General features: G+C 33.9%; 1 protein-coding gene across 17 annotated transcripts in view; it reads left to right on the top strand.

Moving 5' to 3' along the window:
- The window catches only part of CHD9 (chromodomain helicase DNA binding protein 9), a 218,108-nt gene that overhangs the window by 145,320 nt on the left and 47,965 nt on the right, over positions 1-24,823 (top strand). For all 17 annotated transcript variants that reach the window (XM_072750228.1, XM_072750223.1, XM_072750224.1 and 14 more), the window contains 9 exons: positions 2,091-2,334; positions 6,013-6,189; positions 7,456-7,599; positions 7,719-7,974; positions 9,073-9,283; positions 11,093-11,288; positions 13,878-14,045; positions 14,828-15,007; positions 21,087-21,197. In XM_072750228.1, coding sequence (XP_072606329.1) covers positions 2,091-2,334; positions 6,013-6,189; positions 7,456-7,599; positions 7,719-7,974; positions 9,073-9,283; positions 11,093-11,288; positions 13,878-14,045; positions 14,828-15,007; positions 21,087-21,197 — 1,687 coding nt within the window. The remainder of the gene's footprint in view (positions 1-2,090; positions 2,335-6,012; positions 6,190-7,455; positions 7,600-7,718; positions 7,975-9,072; positions 9,284-11,092; positions 11,289-13,877; positions 14,046-14,827; positions 15,008-21,086; positions 21,198-24,823) is intronic.

Here is a 24,823-nt window from a genome sequence, read left to right as displayed (position 1 = left end):
TCACTTCCATCAGCTGTCATCCTGCGCTCTTACATCTTCAAGCTGTCTCGAGACTAGTACTGTCCCTTCACTCTGTGATCAGTTTAACCTACCATAAAAACATAAGAAAGAAAAGGATAAACTCCCTCTTCTTGGCTCTGTTTTTCCTTCTAGTGACCTTGAGCCCTCTGTCATTTCTAGGAATAACAGCCTACAGGAGCTCTTCCGTTTCCTCATCAACTAGCTTTAAACCTGTTGACTGTATTTGATTCTGTATCTTTAAAATGGTTTATTTCACAATCCATGGGGTATTTTTTCAGCCCTAATTTGCTGTTTCCCTGCTGCTGTAGGTAGTCACTCACTCTGTAAACTTTCCCCCATTCTCACTGTCAGCAGCTTCCACAGTGGGACTGTCTCCAGACCCTGTGACTCTCGGGTCTGCTGGTTTTCCTTCCTCTACCTGCCTTTCAGTATTGCTTTTCCTTCTAACATTTCTCTGTTGCACTCTCCTCCTAGGACAGGTTTGTTCTTCATAAGCTCTACTCCACACCCCCTCTGCCTTTGTTTATCAATAACATCCTAATAGTCTCATCTCTTAATCTCTAAGGCCTTGAAATCCAAGGCCATATTTTTCTTTGCCCTTTGCTACTTTAAAGTCTATCTCACCAATTCTTTCAACACAAAATTCAAAATTAACCTTATCATTTCCTGTTTCCTCTGTACCAAACTTGTTCTTCCTCCATATTTTGTGTTTCACCTAAGAATAACACAATACAGGGGTGCCTGGCTGGCTCATCAGTAAGAGCACGCAACTCTTGATCTTAGGGTCATGAGTTCAAGCCCCACGTTGGGTGTGGAGCCTACTTTAAAAAAAAAAAAAAAAACATGATTCACTTAAGTCAACCAGATTGAAATCTGACTTTCATCCAACACCCCATATATCTGGTAAGCCACTGAGTTTAAATCATTCTAAGTCATAATTAACTTTGGAATCCATTCTCTCCTCTTAGTCCTCCTCCCTTAGTCCAAGTGCCCGCCATTGTTTTCTGCATTCTTGCAGTACTTTCCTGGTTAGTGTCCCAGCTTCTAGGCACCTCACCTTCTAATAGCCATGGTGGAGCCAAAGTAAACCTCAAAACACAAACCCAATTGCATCAGGTTTCTTTAACATTTTCAGTGATTCCTGTTGCATAACAGAATGATGTCTAACCTCTTTATTTCTGACCTCTTCGTATCTTAGTAATACTCCCTCCTTTCACCCTCATCTCCAAACTATGTTTTTAGTCTCCGTGTTGAGTTCTTTATACCTCCACTCCTTTGCTGAGCTCTCTGGCAAAATCCTACCTATTATGGACCTCCTCTTTGGAAAATGATCTCATCTCCTCATCTCTTTTTGCCACAAGTGGACACTAACTCCTCTGAGCTTCAGCAATAAACTTAACCCTGAGGATTTTCAACTGGCCATGTATTATAATCATCTGTGGAACTTTAAAACAAAAAGCTTATAGCTGCTTTTATCCTACTCCATACACATTGAATCATAATGTGTATGGGAGAACCCTTTGTGTCTGTGCTTCTTTCAGGCTTTTAGATTCTTCTAGTGCCCAGCCAAAGTTGAAACCAGTGCTTTATTTGCACTTCTGTGATAGCACACTGCATGACTATTTATTTATTTATTTACATGTCTGCTTTTCTAATAGATACAAGCCCCTGGAAGGCAGAGAATATGCCCTATTTCTTTTGTATCCCATCTTCCCATACTCTCCCTGAGATATAGAAGGTATTTAATAAGTGCTTCCTGAATAAATATGTTTAGTTTGCCTTACTTGTGCTGTTTCATTCTTTAACAAAATCATGCCTCTAATGGGTGATATCTTTATTTTGGAGCTACAAAAATCTATAGTTTTCCCTATGCAGGATTATAATAAAATTATAATTTCCTATTTTTACAAAATAGTATGCTTAGTGTACACTTTGGCAACTTTTTATGTTTTTATAAATGCAAGTATCTTAACTTGATATTTGGTTATTTTTGTATATTTATCTTTAAAAACATTGTAGTGTACAGAAAAATCCAATGTATACATGGATGATATATTTGTTTATTTCAGACGAAACTGCATTTTAGCAGATGAAATGGGTCTTGGCAAAACCATTCAATCAATTACATTCCTCTACGAAATCCTTCTGACTGGTATAAGAGGACCTTTCCTGATTATTGCTCCACTTTCTACCATTGCAAACTGGGAGAGAGAATTTCGTACATGGACTGATATTAATGTTGTGGTTTATCATGGGAGCCTGATTAGCAGACAAATGATACAGCAATATGAGATGTACTTCAGGGACTCACAGGTGTGTTACTGATGATTTTGTTTGTTGTTTGAAAGGTCAAGTTTGAAAAAGCCAATTATTATGTATTAATTATTTTCAAATTTGAGATGGTTTTTATTTGCCTATGTACATCTTGGTTCGATCTCTTTTTTCATTGTATTTATTTTACAATAAACTTTAGTAGCTGAAGAAAACAATGACAAGGAACTAGGGTGATGTTCCGGTTCACTATAAAGTATGCTGATCTATACAAAGATACTAATTTGATTGTATCCCTAATTTTTCAACTAGAATAATTTTACTCATTGCTTTTAAATACACATTAAATTTATTTTTAGAAAAATATCTGTCTCTTTGATCATCCTCCATTATTTTCCCTCCATTTCTAAAATTCAAATCTTCACCCCTGGTGAGTACTGTGGGTTTAAATGCTTACTGAGATAAAACCATAGGTTCTTTTCCATGTTCAAAGGACTTTGATTTTAGACATATTTTAAGTTTGGTTTATTTGTTTTGTATGCAGAGTCAGGCATACCTCTCTATCATTTTCCCTTTTGAATTGGTTATTCCAGTGCTCTGGTGATTTGGTGGTTTTCTTCTCCTCTATATCCTAAAGGCACATTTTCCATTTTACTTTGGCCTCTTTAGGAGGAAATTTAGTTGGAGATTTCTTATTTTTCATCTAAATACACACATCATAAAATTAAGAGTTAGCATTATAATAATGAATTTTCTAGCAGAAAGTTAAGAAAGCAATTAAGGACCAATTAGAGTTTTGAGTGGTTACAGGACTCTTTAAGAATTTTATTAAGAAATAGTATCAGTAAAAACATAGTTCACACAAACGTATACGTTTTAATTAGAATAGGTTTGTTGGCTAACATTCTACCTCAGTAGCACCTTAATAATTTATTTTTCTTTCACTAGTTCTTTTGTTTTATAAGGATCATTATAACGTATGGCCATGTATGTGATATGATGCAGGTTGAAGTAAGGTAATATGCATAGCCTTCTACTGCTTTTCTTCCCAGTAGCAACTGATTTTCTACCTATTTGAAGCTGAAAATGAATTAATTAAGTTAGTTCCTTCAGCCTCATTGTCCCTCTTACTTTTATGATTGAAACAGTTACATTCTTAGGAAATTAAGCATCTATATAACGCTTTAGTTATTCCTCAATTTTAATGAAACTGTCACCTTTGTATTTTCAAGCCTTTGACATCTCAGATTATAGTTTGATTCCCTTCCATAGTGTTTTATTCTTCTCAATCATACATTTGTAGATTTTAAGAGCTGTATGGTATCATAAAAATGATTATGACTGACTTAGTTCAATCTCGTTTTTTTTACAGACAGTATAATTAAAATATTAGGAGTTTAAGAGATGTTTAAAAGTTTTTATATATGTCCCATATGAGTTTGGTATAAACATGATAGCCAAGAAGCTAAAAGATTCTTGATGTGTTATGAACTGAATAGTATATATTAAATATTATATATTGTGGTAAATGTTATACATTCTAGAAGGATATTATCTGACAGGCTTAAAATTTAAAAAGATAAATCTCTACATAGATCTGTGCTTAGATACACATTTAACTTTTTGAGTTAATTCTTTTGGGTGTATTTTAATATAAATGAATTGAATATTTGACTTCTGCTTTTTCAAGTTATTAAATAGCCCGACATCATAGTAGTAGTAAAATATGCTAAGATTTTCTGAATCACCCTGAAAAAAGTAACAGATAATAACACTAACAGTCACAATCATTTATTAGTATTTGCCATGTGCCAGGCAGTCCACCAGACATTTTAGAATTAGTATTTCCCTGAATCTTTGTAATGCCTGCCTTGTAAGTAGGTAATAATATTAGCCCCATTTGCAAATGAGGAAACTGAGGTATAAAGAAGTTATGCAGTTTCCTCCAAAATCCCAACAAAACTGGGATTAATAAACCCAGGTAATTAGAATCAAAAGCCCTTGTTCATAAACACTGTGATATCACTTTACCTGAATGCCTTCTGCCTGCGGTTGTTAGAGCTATATAAATGCCCTAGACTTATACTTTACGCCTTTCTAAATAATATCTATTGGATCTGTTTTTCAACTTAGTAGCCATTGCATATAATTATGGATTAATCTAATTAAGTTAGTAGGTATTGGGCACCTGGGTGGCTCAGTGGTTGAGTGTCTGTCTTTGACTGAGGTCATGATCCCAGAGTCCTGGGATTAAGTCTCACATCAGGCTCCCTGCAGGGAGCCTGCTTCTCCCTCTGCCTATGTCTCTGCCCCTCTCCTCTGTGTCTCTCATGTGTAAATAAATAAAATCCTTTTTAAAAAAAAGTAGGAATTAAACTCTAAATCAGAATACACAATCTTTCTTAACCCTTAATTTCTCCTAATCCCTGATAGTTTATAGTTTTTAGTCCCATTTAACATTTTCTTAGTTTAGATTCCAGGATTTGTACTGTCCTATTCCTTCTGAAGCCCCCTTTACTGGTTCCTTTGTACCTTCTCTATCTAAACTTGGAGGTGACCCAGGGCTCAATCTTCAGACTCTTTTATATCCATATTCTTTCTGTCAGAGGTTTCATTCAGTCACACAACTTGAGTACCATCTATACTGCTAGAAACTCCCCAAATCTTATCACCAACTCTAACTTCTTTCCTGAATTCCAAAGAGCTCTCCAAATGCCTATTCATCTATTCCACTTGGATATCTAAGTAGTTTTCTCAAACATAACATGTCCAAAATCCTGAATTTTCTTGCTGTAGGTAGCAACACCACATTCTAATTGTTCAAGCTAAAAGATTTTACACGTAAACTTGAGTCTTCTTTTTATCCCACTCTATGCCTATCCATTAGCAAATCCTGTTGGCTCAACCTTCAAAATGCATTCAGAACTGAATACTTCTCATGACTTCCAATGTTAATCTCTTGCTTGAATTACTATGACAGACCCATATTGGTCATCTCTATGATCTGTCCTTGGCCTCTTTCAGACTATTTTTCTATGGCCACCAAAGGGACTCTTAAAATACATGTCACTTCTTGTCTCAAAACCCTCCAGTAGCATCTTGCTTAGAGAAAGAGCCAAATCCTTAGCAAACTTTCCAGTCCCAGGACAGCTTCATCTCCTCCACACTCAATGAGTTTCAACTTCTCTGACATTCTTACTATGTGAAGACTGCCATAGATACTCCCACCTTAGGGCCTTCACACTTGCTGCTTCTTCCAAGAATGCTTTCTACTGTAGAGCTGTAGGTATCACATGGCTTTCTCCCTCATCTTCAGAACTTTGCTCATAAGTAATAAGCTTATAAGTAATAAGCATTAAAGCTGAAATTTCACTGTCCAGATTTTGTAATGTCTCTTAAAAACTATAAAACATTTTATCAAGGAATACTGATATATTGAATTATTATATATTGAATTATTGAATATAATTATATTCAAATTATAAATTAAATAATTGTGTTGGCATAATTTTTTGCATTATTCTTGAAAACACTGCAATTTAATCATTTTAATGCTAAACTTCCTCATTATTTAAAGGGCAGGTATGCATATATAAAAATTTCAGTGGAAAATGTTTTGTGGCAGATACCGTTAGATATATTTTTATGCTATTTGATAGGAATTAAAAATTGTGATGAAGACATTCTAGCAAATTATTGTATTTGATAATAAATTTCTAGGGACGTATCATTCGAGGAGCTTACAGATTCCAAGCCATCATCACCACTTTTGAAATGATTCTGGGTGGCTGCGGAGAGCTTAATGCAATTGAATGGCGATGTGTGATTATTGATGAAGCACATAGGTTAAAAAATAAAAATTGTAAACTTCTAGAAGGTCTGAAACTCATGAATCTGGTAAGTAACTTATTATTTGACTTAATGCAGTGTCTTAGTTACTTAGTGAAAGGTCAGATAGAGACAGAGAACTAATGCTAACCTCACTTTTTAAATTTTAGAGTATAGATCAGATTCTTATCTGTGGCAATTGAGGGTTTTTTGTTTTTTATTTTGTTTTAATTACTAAGGAAAAAAATTCCACATGCTCAGCATAGGTTGGTTATAATTAATGGGTTTTTAAAAGTCATCTTCTTACTCGTGTGTTTGCTTATTTCAAATCAGAGTCTTTTAACATTTTCATTTAATTGAGATCACATAATTAGTATATAAACACTTGAACAAGTAACTCCAATATGCAGAGCTACATACCATAAAACTGAAGCATTCCTTTTTACTATCAATGCCCACCTCAGTTCTACTCCCCACTCCAGTATTTATAGATTGTTATGCATCTTTCTAGACTAAACTTTTGCCAGTATACACATATATATGCATATATAGTGATACATGTAGAAATATTTAGCTTAGGAATTTAGAGATGTTGTTAGATTTTAAATGATAATTTGTACTGTCATTAAAAATATTTATTTCCTATTACTACTATGTTTAATTTGTAATGCTGCTCTAGTGTAGAAGCATATTCCAGTCAGCTCTTCATATTGTTATATTATGGCCTTAATGATTTAAGAATTGTTCTTGCATGAAAAGTCAGGTGATTTTAACTGCTCTCTCTCCCGCCTCAGAGAGGCCTTGGCTCACAGCCTCTTGGGGGGCTAGGAGCAGTCCTCCCAGTCTGGAGACCCCTTGGGGTACTGTGAGAAGTGTTTAAAATAAACACAGGTGGATTAAAGGGCAAAAAAAAAAAGTCAGGTGATAATTAGCCAAATTATAAAGAATGAGAACCATTTTATATACAAATTACCATACCAAAAATGGTGGAGTACAAAAGAAACAAATACCTTCTTTGTTCTTGAAAGGTCTGTTTCTTTGAGAAAAATCTAAAATAGGCTTCTTAATTATTTAGAACTTTTCTTTTAAAAGCTTGAGTAGGTAAAAATAACATACAAAGTGTAGTATTACAATAATGATAGAGTCTTTAAAAAGTAATTTGAGAAAGTAAATTAATGAAGATTCATGAGTAGAGATGTTTTTTGAGATGTCTCTTGAAAATTTTAGTTAGAAAAGTACTTGCATTTGAAACACTAAACATTTAATAACCTATGTCAGCTTTCATGTAATTCTCAGACTGTGGTGTTTGACATGGATTATTCTTGCTTTATGTAGGAACACAAGGTGCTTCTGACTGGCACACCTCTCCAAAATACAGTTGAAGAACTATTCAGTCTTCTTCACTTCCTAGAACCTTTAAGGTTTCCTTCTGAATCAACATTTATGCAAGAATTTGGGGACCTGAAAACAGAGGAACAGGTATCCTCACTGGTCTTTGTAAAGAAGTGCATCAAACCTCTTATCTCTGTGATTGTGTGTGTGTATTTGTAACTGAATGTGCATACATGTTACATTTCTTTTCATCATTTTTTGTGTAGGTGCAGAAACTTCAGGCTATCTTGAAGCCGATGATGTTGAGACGATTGAAAGAAGATGTGGAAAAGAAGCTGGCACCAAAGGAAGAAACCATCATTGAAGTGGAACTTACTAATATTCAGAAGAAATACTACCGGGCTATTTTGGAGAAGAACTTTTCATTTTTGTCCAAAGGAGCAGGGCAGACTAATGTCCCTAACTTGGTCAATACTATGATGGAGCTCAGGAAGTGCTGTAATCATCCATATCTTATCAAAGGTAGCTAAAAAGGATGGCAAACAAAAACTTACTTCTTTAAACAAGTACTCATGAACTTTAAAAAACAAAAGCAAAAAAACACTACAGCTATAGTGGCTGTTACAAGAAAAGGCAGTGATGCCCATCTCTTCACTCTGGTATTCTGGGGGCGGGTTATGAGTGTTTTCAGAATCAGGGTGCCCCATGATCACATGCCAAGTTCCAGAAGCAGGACTTGCATTCAGTCTAATGTGGACTGGAATTCCTCCTCCAGTTGAATCCTCCTCCTGTGCAAAGACAACAAAGCCTACTTTTGGGGCTCTGGATTTTTTTTTTCCTGGGCTCTTCCAGTCCAGGTCTCAGATTACTCTGTTTTTGTGCTGTGATAATGTTACTTTTTAAGGTCTTGTTAGGTTCTTGACTAGCATTGCCTCTGTGTATCTTTTCACCAATTCCTGGGAATATACTCCCATCTTTATCCAGGACATGTGGTTTCTTAGCCCTGTAAGTAACTCTCTTGCCATCCCATTATTCTTTAATGATCAGATGAATGGAGGGAAGGCAGAGAGCCTTTAATGCTGGTTAGACTCTCTGGAGGAAGTATGTATCACAAGACCTATAACTTGACTTCCCTTTTAATTGTTCTGTTTCCTTGTTTTGATGGCTGGCCGGATACCCATAGACACATCCAGATTAATTATGATCACCATTCAGTTATGATCACTGTTGTATTGGTCTTTAAATAATAAATGTTTGTTTAAAAATATGTGTTTACTCATGTAGGTTAGGACCACATTTTCATTAATTCTTTCCCTAATAGCATTCATTAAACATTTAGCCAACATAAATTTATATAAGGCATTATGCCAGAGGTCTGGAGAGATAAAAAGATGCTTTAAGACATTGTCCACATCCTCAGTAGAATTATAGTCTGATGTTGATGGGTGTTTAGCCACAAACATAAATAATTCCAATAAAAACAGTATACCTGTCATCAGAAAAATTTAATGTGTTACAGAAGCGCAGAGGAGCACTAATTTTGATTTTTTTTTTTTTTTAAGCAGCTGGGGGTTGCCTGCATCTGTGCATTGATGCTATCTTCTTATGTTTCTTTGACAGGTGCTGAAGAGAAAATACTTGGAGAATTTAGAGATACATATAATCCAGCTGCTTCTGATTTTCATCTTCAAGCAATGATCCAGTCTGCTGGCAAATTGGTCCTTATAGATAAATTGCTTCCCAAAATGAAAGCCGGAGGTCATAAAGTGCTCATATTCTCTCAGATGGTACGCTGCCTTGACATCCTGGAGGACTATCTCATTCATAAAAGGTAAGGTTTATGATTCATCTACTGAATTATACTGTGAATTATACTAACTTTATGCTATTAAGGATTTTGCATCACTGAACTGTAACATTTGTTGACTCACATCTTTATCTAGGTAAGACTCCACTTAAATCTGAGTAAAGATAGCTTAGGATTATGTGTCAGGTGTTCTTCTAACCTACATATGTTGCAAATAGTAGACAGAGCTAAGGAGACTAAGAAAAGCTTGTAAATTGGCAAGTATTTATTGACCTAGGAATTGATTTATTAGTGTCCATTTTACTTGATCTGTAAATCTTGCAATAATGACAGTTTAAGTGGACTTATAGCCACCTTCCAAAAAAAAAAATGGTTACCTTTTCAGATCTTTCATTATCATAATTAGAACCTGAGCTTGCCGCGCTTTGATTCTTACCATATACCATTTGATATTTATTCATGCTTTTAATCTTTTCATTTGTTTAATGTGGGGCTTGATTTTGTTTTGGTGTATGACAATAAATCTTCAATATTGTCTGATCAGTATTTAGATAAATAAGATATTTATCATAGGTTATTTTCTCAGAACATTAGTTGTCCAGTCAGATGCCAACATACTACTCTAAAAGGGAATCTAAAGATGTAGCTGTAGATTTTAGTTCAATGGATTTTGACTCTTTTAATAGATAACTAAAGGTCTATACTAATTTAGATTTTTCAGAAATTGTGTAGTTCATTTTTATTTTTTATTTCTAGTTCTGTTTTTAGTGTCAGTATTCCACTCCTTTAGTCTAATTCCAAAATGTATATTATTCTCAACTTTATATCATAGAAGTAAAAAAGAAGATAAAATTGTAATATTCTTACATTTCCTTGATCTGATACAAAGAACTTTATAAAACAAAGATGAATTTCATGGAAAACCCCAGATTTCGTTAATGTCAGGTTATTAGAAGTCACACCCCATTTCACAGGTACTGCAGACAAGAGTGAGCTCCTGCAGAGTTTCTAATAAATTATATGTGTAAAGGAGTGTCTTGAGCCAGGAGAGGTATGGCAAATGTCATGTGTATTCCCCTTCTAATTCCTAAATTTTTATAAATTTTAATTTTATTAATGTCTATCAGTTTCTGAATTTTATGTAAATGAGGAAAGAAATTAAAAGTTAATTACTTAAGAGTAATGACTCTAAAGAATTAGGATTCTAAAGCATGTTTTGGAATGTTCTAGAAAACTTTGGATTTTTAAGTAATTATTAGTGTTTCAATTTCAAATATTGTTAATATCTTGAAAATTTATTAAATGAGGTTAAAAGCCTTATTGCTATTTTCAGATCCTTTCAATAAACAGACTTGTTTAAAAAGTTGAAAAAAAAAAAGGATTAGCATTCTAGTTTTCCCTTGATAGATACATAATTTAAACTCAAGTATCTTAAAAGAAAAACATGATTGAGACAGGGACATTGTTAAGCTCTTGAAGTTTTATAAAAGTCTTTGCTTTAAAAAAAAAAAGTCATTATATACCATCATAATGAGATCAGCAAGGCAGTTTTGTGTTTTTTTAATTCCAACTTCTGAACAATAGTCATTATGATGATACTGTACCTATACATCAAGAATTCAGAGATTCTGTATCTTTGTATTACTTTGTATTTCCTCCCTAACCACCACCACCATGAAGAATTATAAAACCACACAAACTAGTTGTGATGATACTGCTTCTTAATTTTATAATAAACATAATGTTGCAAGGAAACTGACTTTACATTTGATAGAATGTGTCTTTATTTTCATTATATTCATCTAACTAAATTTATGACATTTCATTTGATAGATATTTATATGAGCGAATCGATGGACGAGTCAGAGGGAATCTTCGACAGGCTGCTATAGACCGATTTAGTAAACCTGATTCAGATCGATTTGTTTTCCTTCTATGTACCCGAGCTGGTGGGTTGGGCATCAACCTAACTGCTGCAGATACATGTATAATTTTTGATTCTGATTGGAATCCTCAGAATGACCTGCAGGTAAATACATTCCCTGGCTAAAAGAATTAAATTTCTTTTTTCACTCCTAGAACTATTTTTTATACTCCACCTCTTTTATTCTTATCTGAATAAACTAACATATATGTTTCCCTAAGAAATATCTGTGCCTAATAAAATAGTTTAAATTATCTTAATTTAATGACAATAAAATATATTTAAATTATATATCTTCTGAATAGGTTTATCTACTTGAGTACAGTATATGTTTGAAGTATATTGTGTAAATTTGAGAGAACCTAACTTTTAAGAATGACTTCTTTGTGTGGGGCACCAGGGTGGCTCAGTCAGTTGAGTATCTGACTCAGTTTCAGCTCAGGCCCTGATCTCAGGGTGGTGAAATTGAGCCCCGAGTTGGGCTCCACACTCAACATGGCACCTACTTGAGTTTCTCTCTGCCTCTGCCCTTCCTCCCCCAGGTACACTCTCTTTCTCTCTCTCAAATAAATAATTTTTTTAAAAAAAAGAATGACTTATTTATAATAAAAATTTTAGAATCTTTCTGAAAAATAAATATTTCTCCTAATTTCATCTTTTCAATCATATAGTATGCATAGAATTAAGAACTAATAGACTATGCCTTTTTATGAAATACTGTAAAAAATTTATATATACATCTAAGTTAAGACAGCACTTGGACCTCTAGAAACAGGAATATTAATATTTATAGAGTGATCAAATAGCATCAAAGTTTGCAGAAGATAAACATTTGAGAAAGATATAAGAACATAAAGATTAAAAGAAATTCTTTTATTGTTCATGATAGTCTTTATTGCAATTAATGTTATTACTGTAAGTAGTTATAATACCAAATATAGAAAATTGTTACTGAGAATATACCTGACAATAAAAATTAACCTCTCATTTGTACATAAATGTATACTATATGTAAGCTATTTCAAAATCTTAAAGATCCAAAATTAATAGATTAAACCAGGAACAAACTCTTTCTGTAGAAGGCCAGTTAGTAAATATTTTAGGCTTTTGTGAATCACACAAGGTCTCTGCCACACAAGCTTTGTTGTTTGTTTTCATGGTCCCTTAAAAGAGTAAAAGACATTCTTAGTTGGTAGGTCAGATATGGTCCACAGGATGTAGTTTTCTAATCTCTAGGATAAACCCAAATTATAATTACTTGCCTTTTGGATGCATATTTAAACTCACACTGTCTGCAGCACATGTGATGTTCTAAAAGTTAATCTAAAATAAAATCACATTTTAGAGCCCAAGGAGGAACCAGAAAAACTGTAAGGTATTCCCCAACTTCTCCCTCTCACTTGTGGTTTTTCCTACTTACTGCTAATGTAGATCTAGTCCTCATAGACTAATGAAAAATTTGGCCTCTTATACTTTCCCTAGACCTGGAGCAAGGTTGTTCACTCCCAATTCTGAGTTGTAAAGAGCACAGAGGTGATATAGAATAAAGATGTCAGCAAAGTATAGCATCAGGGCCACCTATAAATTTTAAAACCATAATTTATGATGTAGTCTTCTGAAGATAATGGGAAGGTAATTAATAATTTGGGAGAAAGACCACTGATTCTGTGGAACCTTTGGAGTCTAAATGTATCACATAAATTTTAAGTTTCGTAGAACCCCAAAATAAAATATGAAGCTCTTGGGGCACTTGGTGGCTCAGTTCATTAAGTGTCTGACTCTTGATTTCAGCTCAAGTCACAAGCTCAGGATTGTGGGATCGATTCTCACTAGGTGTGGGACCTGTGTAATATTCTCCCTCTCCTTCTGCCCCCATCCCCCACTTTCTCTCTCTCCCCCTCTCCAAAAAAAAAAAAAAAAAGAAAATGAAGCTCTTATGTAATCTCTGAGGTCTCTACTTCCAACTTGTATGTATATTAATTAATTAGTTCTTTCCATGTTTAAGTACAATTAATGTCTCCAGAGATACCTTTAAGTTTTTATCCCCCTTCAAATTACTCGGCTTAACTAAAATGTATTGAAAAGTTTGCTGATAATATAGCAGAATAAAACTTGAGAAATTCGTGGTTAGGTTTTAAGTTTAGAGGTTGAGTTGCCACCAGCTAAAAACAATCTGTTCATAGAGTTTGTATTCCTGTCTAAAATCTTGATGGGACGCCTGGGTGGCTCAGCAGTTTAGCGCCTGCCTTTGGCTCAGGGTGTGATCCCAGGGTCCTGAGATCGAGTATCACGTTGGGCTCCCTGTGTGGAATCTGCTTCTCCCTCTGCCTGTGTCTCTGCCTCTCTCTCTGTGTGTGTCTCCCATGAATAAATAAATAAAATTTTTAAAAAATAAATTAATTAATAAAATCTTGATGATGCCCTCTTTAAAAAACAATAATTCTCCATGGATTTATATTCTCTGATAACATAAGCTTAAATTTTAACTTACTGATGATTATGGAATCATTTCTCATTTTAATAAGCACTACCTCCATTTCTGGAAAAATGTTAGAGTTAATTCAGTAGCAAGAGTTTCTAAAAATTCTTCCATACTTCTATATTCCATCGCAATACTCTTTTGTTAAATGCCTTTTGTGTAATCCCTTTTGTGCTTTGTAAAATAAATTGAATCTGTAACTTCATTTTTTATAGGCCCAAGCTCGTTGCCACAGAATCGGTCAGAATAAAGCAGTTAAAGTCTACCGACTAGTAACTCGTAACTCATATGAGAGAGAGATGTTTGACCGAGCCAGTCTGAAGCTGGGTCTAGATAAGGCTGTGTTACAGAGCATGAGCGGAAGAGAAAGTAATGTTGGTGGTGTATGTATATTTTCCTTTCATTTGAAATTTTTGTGTTCTTACTTGCATTTAATTTTAACTTCAGGTAATGTATCATTTAATTTTGATCCATACCACTAAATAGATACTTTTATGTAAAGAGGCATTCAGAATAGAGTTATATTTAGTTAGTTAATGCTTGTGAATCCTGTTCTGTTTATATTGCTCCAGTGCTTGTGAATTCTTTTTCTGTTTTGGGGGGTTTTTTGTTTGTTTGTTTGTTTGTTTGTTTGTTTGGGCTTTTTTGCTTGTGAATTCTAAGAATGTTTTCAAGGCAGAAATTCTTGGCTCTGCTTTAAGGGTTAATATTAATGGCACAGCAAAGCAATTTGTGAATTCTTCTGCATTATTTCTATAAACAATTTTTCAAATATTTTGTGTGTGTCAAACTACTACCTTTGGCTTTGTTTTGTTTTAAGTGATATTTTTTGGCTTTTTTCCCCCCCTCAATATTGTTGCCTTATATTTTATGCTTGTAACAAATATAGAACCCTAGTACTGAAAAAAACCTTGAGAGGTTACCTGCCCCATAACCTTTGTTGTAACTTAAGCCTTTATTAGAGGCACATGGCAAATCTTATTTTAAAGATAGTAAGAAGGAAGTCAACAACTTCAGTGTATTCTTTTAGAGGATTCTGTTTTCTATATATCTTGAACCCCAAATGCAGTTTAAACCTGACTCTGTGTACTTTGAAATTTCTTAGGGATACTGTTTCATTTTAGGAACTTCAAAATAACTGTTACCAAAATTATTTTCTCTTTAGATTCAACAGCTTTCTAAAAAGGAAATAGAAGATCTGCTTCGAAGAGGTGCTTATGGTGCCATTATGGAGGAAGAAGATGAAGGCTCTAAATTCTGTGAGGAGGATATTGATCAGATTTTACTACGTCGGACAAAAACTATTACAATTGAGTCAGAAGGACGTGGGTCAACATTTGCCAAGGTAACAGTGAGTGTGATATTTGATAAATACACCAGTAATGTTTACAACTAAAAAAAAAAAAAAACCCTCTTTATTTATTTGCAGAGTATCTACTTAACGTTTAAAGTGAACTATCTTAAAAGAAAGAGGTAGTATATTATTTTCCTTCATTTTTTTTCTGGCCTCTCATATCAAATTTCATATGTACCCTTCTGATCCTAGAAATGAAGTGTAATAACCAGAAATAGTTCTATGCATTAATCTGAGTAGAACATCTAGAATCAGATTTAGTAATTAAAGAACATATATGCCAAAGTCAGAGCAAGGTGTGAATAATAGTGTAGGAGGTTAAATCATCTTACATTAACTGACAATAATTTGAAGTAATTTAAAGAAAAGATTTCTAATTTCATCTTAAATACTTAAATCTAATTTGGGGAGGGTAAAATGAAATTTGTATCTTGAAAGGAAGTGTTAATACCTATCTACCTTATTTTGGGGAAACATTTCAAAAGTTTACTAACTGCCTTTACATTTATGCCCCCCTCCTTTTTTTACAGAGATATGATAAACCTATATCTTGTATTCATCTGATAAGTTTATTATTGCAATATTCTGTGTCATTTGCACTGATTCATACAGGTTTTCTCTTTTCCTCTTCACTTCCTTTCTGTATTTCCCCCCTCCATACTCACCCCAGAGGTCTTTTTTTTATCTTTATGGAGAACTCTGTGTTAGAGCAGGTAGCATAGACACTGCACCCAAAGCAGTATCAATCAGTCTTCCAATGAAAATTTTTGTTTTGCATTCATTCAGCAAACTAATGAAATCAGTGTCAGGTACTTTGCTAGATGTTGGGAATACTAAAATGAAAGGATTCTAGTTGCTGAAAAAAGCAAAGAAAGAAATAATTAATTTTACATGAAATAGAAGAGGCAGAGAATCAGGAAAGCCTTTGTGGAGACAATCACATCTGAGCTGAGTCTTGAAGGCAGTGTGGATTTCATTGTGTTAGTCACAGAAATGAATCGTGTGTTGCTAAACTACAAGGAAGATTTTAAGGAATATGGCATAGGCATGTATAGATGCACAGGATGAACTAAATGGAGATGAAAAGGGATTAGGGAGGTCAGACCTAAATTGTGAAGGGCTCAAAAAAATTCCATTTGGAGGAATTTGAACTTGATCCTGAGGCAGTTAAAAAGCTTTTAAATCCCTTCAAGCAGAAAATGGACATAATGAATGCAGTTTAGAAATCTAACTCTAGCAGCAGTGTAGAGAATGAGTTTGAAAGGAGAAAAACTGGAGGCAGGGATACCGGATAAGAGGCTTATATAGGATATGATGATGGATGAACTACAGTAGTGGAGCACCACTTAAATCAACAGGAGATGATGACTAGTTAAAAGTGTATGAAAGGGGAGTCAGAAAGGACTTGAAGATTTCTGGCTCAAGTAGGGAGGAGGGTCATGGAATCATTAAGTAAAGTAGAGAATGCAAGAGAAGGAAGTTTGTGGAGAAAACAAAATACTGGGGCTGTGTATTTGTGGTGCTTACAGGGCATCCAACAAGGGATGTCCAAAAGAGTTGCCTAGGATACAGACAGAGATTTGAGAGTTCCCAGAGAATAAATCAGAAGAAAGTAGTATCTTGGAAACAAAAGGAATACTGCAGAATTATAAGGCTGAGAACTACAGCTGGTCGCAATTGGGTAGATACACACTGGCTCCAACTTCTTTCCTAAGAAATCATGTTTACTTGGGATTCCTTGGCTCTACCCAAGTTGTCAATACACTGTGTACAGAGATTATAGAAATCACTTTTGTTGGTTATGCTATGCCTAGAGATATTCTCTTTAAAGTTTTTTTTTTTTAATTAATGTAGACATGTATAAAGCGTTTAATGACTGCAGGTGTTTCCAAGGCCTCCTCATTTATGGTATTAATGAGAATCATTATAGAAAGCCAGACTACCAGAGTTTGAATTCTGACTCATCAACTGAATGACCTTGGACAATTAATCTTTAAGAGTCTTTCTTGTCTTTAAAGAGTAAAGTGTCATAATCTTGTGTGGCTTTTTTTTCTACTTTATAATAAACTGTTATATGAGTATTATTTTATTCAAGTATACTCTTATAGGAGCCAGCTGTGCTATAGGAATATGAAATTCTTAAGCATTAAAATTTCTATTTGAAACCCTCAGACCCTGGAATAACTTGTATTTGAAAAGAGGGCTGACTAAAGAGGTACTTCAGTAGATGAGGAAGTCCAGAGAGTTTGCCTATAGTCATCTTGGAAAGTGTTCATTTCCACAGTTGTGTGCAAATGCCCCTATATAGTGGACATTTAGCATATTAAGATATGGCACCACTGTATGGTAGCACTGAAGGTGCAAAGTTGATAGTATTTTATACTTTTTCCTGGAATTTCCAAAGACTTCCTCTATGCTTAATTGTTTTAAGTAGTTTGGATAAATGAAGTAATTCCAGTCTGTTTCTTTGCATTATCAAATAGTTTTTTTTTAATAAAAAGCTATTTATGAGCAGAGTGCATAATAAGATTATTTATTTAGACTTAGTACGTGTCCGTCAAATAAAACTCATTATTAGTAGCTTCATTTATAAGTGGTTCTTATCACCTAAATCTTGTTTTGAAATATTTTCATAAGGGCAATCAGGTGAATCCGAGAAATAGAAAGTTTTCTCATCCAATTTCTTTATTTTCTGGTAGAGAACAAGGCTTTGAATTGCTTAATTCACGAAAACAAAGCAGTCTGTATCAAGCTTTGGTGGATTGCTTATTTGTAAGGGCCCTTCTGTGGCACCCACTATCTTTCTGCTATTTTTTGATGTAAGAAGATGGATTTCTGCATTTAAAAAGTCTTCCCTTGTAAACAATAAAGGGATTTTAATGATTGAGGGGAAACATTGAGAGAAAAATATTTTAGAGGAATTAGGATATTAAGATTTAACCTTTGAAAGTAATCAGTAAACCTGTGCCTGATGATTTCTTCTACAATAGGCGTTTTATTTCTATAGACATTCATTTGTTATCACCCTTGAGAATTTTAGAAGTAATTTTGAAAATAGGTTATATGTGTTTTAACAATAGCATCTAGAATTATTTAGAAATATGTTTTTATTTTATTTGAAAAATAAATGTATCATTTTCTTACAATGAATATAACAAAAGCTATTTAATAGTAAAGTATAATTTCTTTAAGATAAATTATAATTATCAGCAATTATCCGGTAGCAGAATAGAAGCAATTATCCACTGCAACATAGAATTTTTTTTAAGATTAGCAACTGTAAGCTACTATGTTTCAAAGATCTAATTGTTTCCCTTTAACGGATTTTCATATTAAATGTCCATGTAAAGCAGATGTTCATTTGCCAGATCTGTGAAATCTCAAGAAGCATGTATCAATGAAACTGTAGTACAAAATAAAACCCTATGAACTTCAGTGAATTTTCCAATGTTCAAGTTTATATTAATGAAGATTTGAAACTTTGGATGTCATATGTCTTCAGTTATGAGAATTTCTTTTCTGAATTAACCAGAGTCTCCTCATGGTTTAGGAATTACTTGAGCAAAGTTAAATGTCTGTTCCTTTACTCATTCATAACACTTTGATTGTTATCAGATACTTTTATGCAGATGATAATGGATACTACTTTTCATTTTATCAAGCTAGTTAGCCTATGCTCTTTAAGTTGGATATGAGTTTTTATAATCATTGCTTTATCATTAAGAGGTGTCTCATTGTATTATTTCCTGTTGCCACTGTAACAAATCACCAAGAATACAAATTTATTATCTTATTGTTCTGGATGTCAGAAGTCTAAAATGAGTCTTACAGTGCTAAAAGTCAAGGTGTATGTAAGGCTGGTTTCTTCTGCAGGGTCCAGGGGAGAATCTGTTTATTACCTCTCCCAGTTTTCAAGTGCCTTCATTTCATGGCTTGCGACCATATTCCAATCTCTACTTCTGTTGTCACATAGCCTTTTCCTCTTATTTCCTCTTATAAGGACAGTTGTGATTATATTTAGGGCCCACCTGTATAATACAAGCTTCTCTCCCCACTTCAAAAATTATTAACTTTGTCACATCTGCCAAGTCCTTTTTGCCATTAACGTTCACAAGGATCCAGGAAATGGGACTTAAAAATCTTTGGGAACTATTATTCAACCTATCACATTCATCATTTCAACAAGTTAAAAATTACTATTTAAAAAAATTCCTATTTTCAGTAGTTTCCTAATTATAGTTTAGAACAAGCAAAAAAATTTTAAATTCATTTCATTAAAACATGTGTTTTCATCACTTGTTTCATAAAAATGCCTGTAAAATGCACATTTTAAACATTTATAATATTTCAACACTTGTTATACACAAGCATCTTAATCCAGCCTCAAAAGAATGTTTGGTGGAATGAATGTACTTATTACTTGGTAAGCAGTGTCATGAACAGAGTCTTAATGTTCAGCAAGAGGCATTTAGGATTTTAATTTTGTTTCTACTCATTTGTTAGACACAATACCAAGATTCAAACTACAAATGTTAGACAGTGGTATAATGAAACGTGCATTTGTCACCCAACTTCAACAATTATCAACTCATGCTAAGCTTGCTTCATCATTACCTGCTCCATCTTTCATATAATTTTAAAGGAAATCCTAGGTATTATACATACAGACATATAGATATTGTACATATGAAACTTCCTTTAAGACAACCACAATACTTATTATTACATTTAAAAATAAAATTATCAGGGTGCCTGGGTGATGCAGTCAGTTAAGTTGTCCCACTCTTGATTTCAGCTTACATCATATTCTCAAAGTCATGAGATCCAGCCCTGTATTGGTATGGATCCAGTCTGCTTGAGATTCTCTCTCTCCCTCTCCATTTACCCTTCCCCCTAGTCACACACATGCACGCTCTCTCTCTAAAATAGATAAATCTTTTAAAAATTAAAAAATGAAAATAAAATTACCAATAATTCCTTCATATCATCAATTTTCCAGTGTTCAAACTTTCAGGCTTCCAAACTTCTTGAATGTCATAAATGGTTTGTTTGCTTATAGCTGTTTTATTACCCCTTTAATGTGTAATTTTCTGCATTTTAAAATTCCATCAAGATGGGTTTTTTAATGAAGATTTTTATCATTTGATTATATCTCAGATAATTAGGCATTATCTTAAAGCCATTTTCCAATTATATTCTCCTTTGAAAATTATGTGACTATATTCTCCCCTTGAATTCTTGTAAGTGTTCCCATGCATGTTTCAGGCTCTTTCCTTTTTTTAAAGTACCATGTATCTTCACTGCTTATTTCATTTTTATAAAGCACTTTGATGACTTTCTTTGAAGTAGCATTTCTGTTTTCAGGAACTTAGGTTGCAAATAATGGTTATTAGTTTGTAAGTTCCAGTGTTGAGCTATAATATCTAAAGTTCCAACTAAAAGATTGTGTAATTTCTACAATATTTAAGAAAGTAAATCTGTTATATTTTCTTTTTTTCCTCTATAATCTCTTAAATTTTTACATTGACTATGTAGTATTTTTGTTGTAAGGAAAAGCATTTTTAATGTAAAGACAGTGATTTTTTTTCTCATATTCTGTACTGCATTTTTTAAGAGACATATCTATCTAAAAATGTGATAGAAATAAAGTAGCAATATACCAGAAAATTAACTATATAGGGCAAGCAGGCTTAAAATTCTTGTTCTGACCTAACCTAATTTCTTAATATTCATGTAGTGTCTCTAGAAAGTATGTCACTGTCCTGTGCAGTTCTTGACCAAAAAGAGTTGATCCTTACTTACCAAAAGCTTGAGTGAAACAACAGTAATGACTTCTTTAATCTTTTCCTAAAACTCCAGCCTGTGTTGGCAATGAGCCTTTTGCCTTGAGCAGATGCTGTGCTGTGTTTCAGGCTGTCACATTTAGAACGTCCTTTGAATGTATGTATGTATGCTGAATTAAAATTCCATCCCCAGTAAATAGGATAGGATAATGTTGTAAATATACCATGATAGGTTTTCCACTAAGCTTCAAAACCATTTTGAAAAACTGCCATGTTATGTATTTCAGGCGAGTTTTGTGGCATCTGGAAATCGGACAGATATTTCCTTAGATGATCCCAACTTCTGGCAAAAATGGGCTAAAAAGGCAGAAATAGATATAGATGCCATCAATGGCAGAGTAAGTATTTCTTTCCCTTTACAAAAATTACCTGTTGGGATACTTTGGTAATATTATTATCATATTTTAAGGTATTCAACTGCATATTTACTGAAATAAATTCATCTGCATAAATAAATTGATGTGGGGTGTTAGAAAATCACCTATTGAGTCAGACGCTACTTCAATTTAATACCTCGGATATCTGCCATGGTAGGTGGTAATACAGCAAAAGTTTAAATTTGGATATTTATATTCTTAAGATTACAATATGTTTTTCAATTTTTAAAATGTCTTCAAATCCTCAGTTACTTTTATTTTGCTCTTTAACTTTGTTTTCTTGGAGTCTTTTCCCTTTAATGATGATCTAGTCAGAAATAAAAGAAGAAAGACTGTCAAGAAAGTGGCAATTTTATTTATTTATTTATTTATTTATTTATATCATAAAATTTATTTCTTTAAATTTTTTTAGGTTTTATTTTTGTATTCATGAGAGACACAGAGGCAGAGACAGGCAGAAGGAGAAGCAGGCTCCATGCAGGGAGCCCAGTGTGGGACTTGATCCCAGGACCCCAGGATCATGCCCTGGGCCAAAGGGAAGTGCTCAACCACTGAGCCACCCAGGCATCCCAAGAAAGTGGGAATTTGTTGTTTTTTTTTATTGGAGTTCAGTTTGCCAACAGATAGCATAACAAACACCCAGTGCTCATCCCGCCAAGTGCCCCCCTCAGTGCCTGTCACCCAGTCACTCCCACCCCCGCCCATCTCCCTTTCCACCACCCCTTGTTCATTTCCCAGAGTTAGGAGTCTCTCATGTTCTGTCTCCCTTTCTGATATTTCCCACTCATTTTTTCTCCTTTTGAAAGTGGGAATTTTAAACTTTCTTTTGTAACTTCCCTTAGAGTTAAGAAAGGGTGCAGAAGCTAAAATACAGTTTGTAGAACCAATAATAACTATTTACTTTAAAAAAACTCTGTGATTATTTTTATTAGGAATCAATGTTTGTGCAACATCCATTATCAAGATAACAGCTAAATGATAAAAGGAATTTTATATTAAGCATTGATGCATGGGACCTATTTTAACAAATAGCCTTTTAAAATGTAAAAATTTACAGTAAGAAATAACATCACTGCCATACATAATCATTACTATTTAATATATTTCAGAAATATAAGTAATTCTATATGAAACAACTAATTTGAAAAGATACTTATAAAACATCATTGTATGTGGCATGTGTATATGTCTAAAAAAGCAATGGAATCTTGAAGCCATTATTAAAATTAATAAATTAGTTTAATGAATTAACTGGCTAAAAGATAAATATGCCAGTTAGCCTTCCTAGATATCAGTACTAACAGAAGTAGAAAAATATAATGGAAGAAAACCTCTATTCACAGTAGGAAAAAAAAGATATAAAACATTTAGGGGTATACCTACTGGCAAATGTATATGATTTCAGTAAAGTAAATTATGAAATTTAATTGGAAGATTTGTCAGTTGGAAATTGAAAACTACATATTTTAAACACTTTAAGAATTTATGAACACTAAAAAAAAAAAAAGAATTTATGAACATAGAAATGCAACCCAAATAAAAATGTTAGCAACTTTTTCATATAACCAGGCAATATCTAAAGTTCCTCTGGAAAAATGAATTATCAAGAATGTTAGGGCAGCCCGGTGGCTCAGCGGTTTAGTGCCGCCTTCAGCCCAGGGCGTGATCCTGGAGACCCGGGATTGAGTCTCATGTCAAGCTACCTGTATGGAGCCTGCTTCTCCCTCTGCCTGTGTCTCTGCCTCTCCTTCCTCTCTCTCTCTCTCTCTCTCTCTCTCTCTCTGTCTCTCATGAATAAATAAATAAAAATCTTTATAAAAAAATTACAAGAATGTTAAATGTAATTTTAGGAACCTGTCTTAAGCAATAATCACACATGTACAGTGATAACGTAGTACAGTGATGCTCATTGCCACGTTTTTGTTTTAGAAAAAACTTGTAAACTAATTCAATCTCTTATGATAGAGGATTAATACATCTATTTCTGTCTAATGCATTAGGTAAAAATAATCATGTATATCTTTATGTACTACTGGCCTAGAAAGAGCTCCAAAAGACTTAAACTTAAAAAGAAAGGAAGATACAGAACAATACTTATATTAATATTTGTTTGTGATTTTTCAAAAGGATATATTGGGGATCCACAAATATGCATTTGTGTGCTAGTCCAGCTAGAGCCCATTAGGAGTTGAGCACCGTTTTCACAATAGAGCTAATATTGCAGAAGACAGATCAACCCCTGCTTTTATACAGCTTTATGAATTCTGGTGGATGAGACAGAAGTAAACAAATATGTAAGACAATTGCAGAGAGTGAAGAAAATAGGATAGTCAGATGATAGAGAAGCTGGGAGATATGGAGACAGCATTAAATTAGGTGGTCAGAGGAGGTCACTCTGACGGGACAGCTGTGCTGAGATTGAGTGAGTAGAAAGAGCCAGCAAAGTAAAGACACGAGGAAAATCCTTCAAGGTATAGAGGATAGCAGTGAGCCATTGGTGGAAATAAGCTCCATGTATTCCAGAAATAGAAGCGACGTTATGGCAGAATGTGGGTGGTTAATGAGGAGGTGATAAGCAAGGTCAGAGACCGTGGGTATGGGCCATATCATAGGGCCTTGAAGATTACCCTGACAAGTTAAGCACATTATATATAAACTTACATAAGCACGTACTCATTTAATTGTACTTGTAAATTACATTTTCTTATTTATAATTCAAAAAAAAAATTTAGAGGTTTTCCAAAAATGAAGTACAGAGAAAACAGACTAGTGTTAAAACATATTAAAATATTATAAAGGAACCATAATTCAAACAACATGATACTGAGAAAAACATATAAAGAGCAAAGAATAAAAGAGCAGAAATTGGGATCCCTGGGTGGTGCAGCGGTTTAGCGCCTGCCTTTGGCCCAGGGCGCGATCCTGGAGACCCGGGATCGAATCCCACGTCAGGCTCCTGGTGCATGGAGTCTGCTTCTCCCTCTGCCTATGTCTCTGCCTCTCTCTCTCTCTCTCTGTGTGTGTGTGACTATCATAAGTAAATAAAAATTTTTTAAAAAAAGAGCAGAAATTAAGAAAGAATAGTTTTAATAAAGAAATAGTATTAGAGAAAAAGGAATTATATAATAATCATGATTAGGACTGAGAGCAGTGAGAAGACCTTATAATGATATACTCCACACCAAGTAAATTCCAGTTTGTGATGAATTTTTAAAAAATTTTTGAAAGCATGAAAAAAATTAAAAAACTAGATTTCTATTTTATCAAATACTTGGTAGGAAAATATCCTAAATTAGAAAGAAATCACAAAGGAAATGATTGGCATACTTAAATATAGGAGATTAAGAAGTATGTAATGGAAAATAGAAGGGTAACCAGACTGGTGACATTTATATATGAAAGTTAATACCTTTATTATATGAAAGCTAACATTAAGTGTTCAGAAACATATCAAAATCAGGGGCACCTGGGTGGCTCGGTTGAGCATCCACTTCTTGATTTCAGCTCAGGTCATGCATGATCTTAGAGTCCTGGGATCGAGTCCTACATTAGCCTCCCCACTCAGCATATAGTCTGCTTGAGATTTT

Source organism: Vulpes vulpes, chromosome 2, assembly GCF_048418805.1.
Source record: "Vulpes vulpes isolate BD-2025 chromosome 2, VulVul3, whole genome shotgun sequence".
Taxonomy (NCBI): Eukaryota; Metazoa; Chordata; class Mammalia; order Carnivora; family Canidae; genus Vulpes; species Vulpes vulpes.
This window is presented reverse-complemented; position numbering and strand designations above follow the sequence as displayed.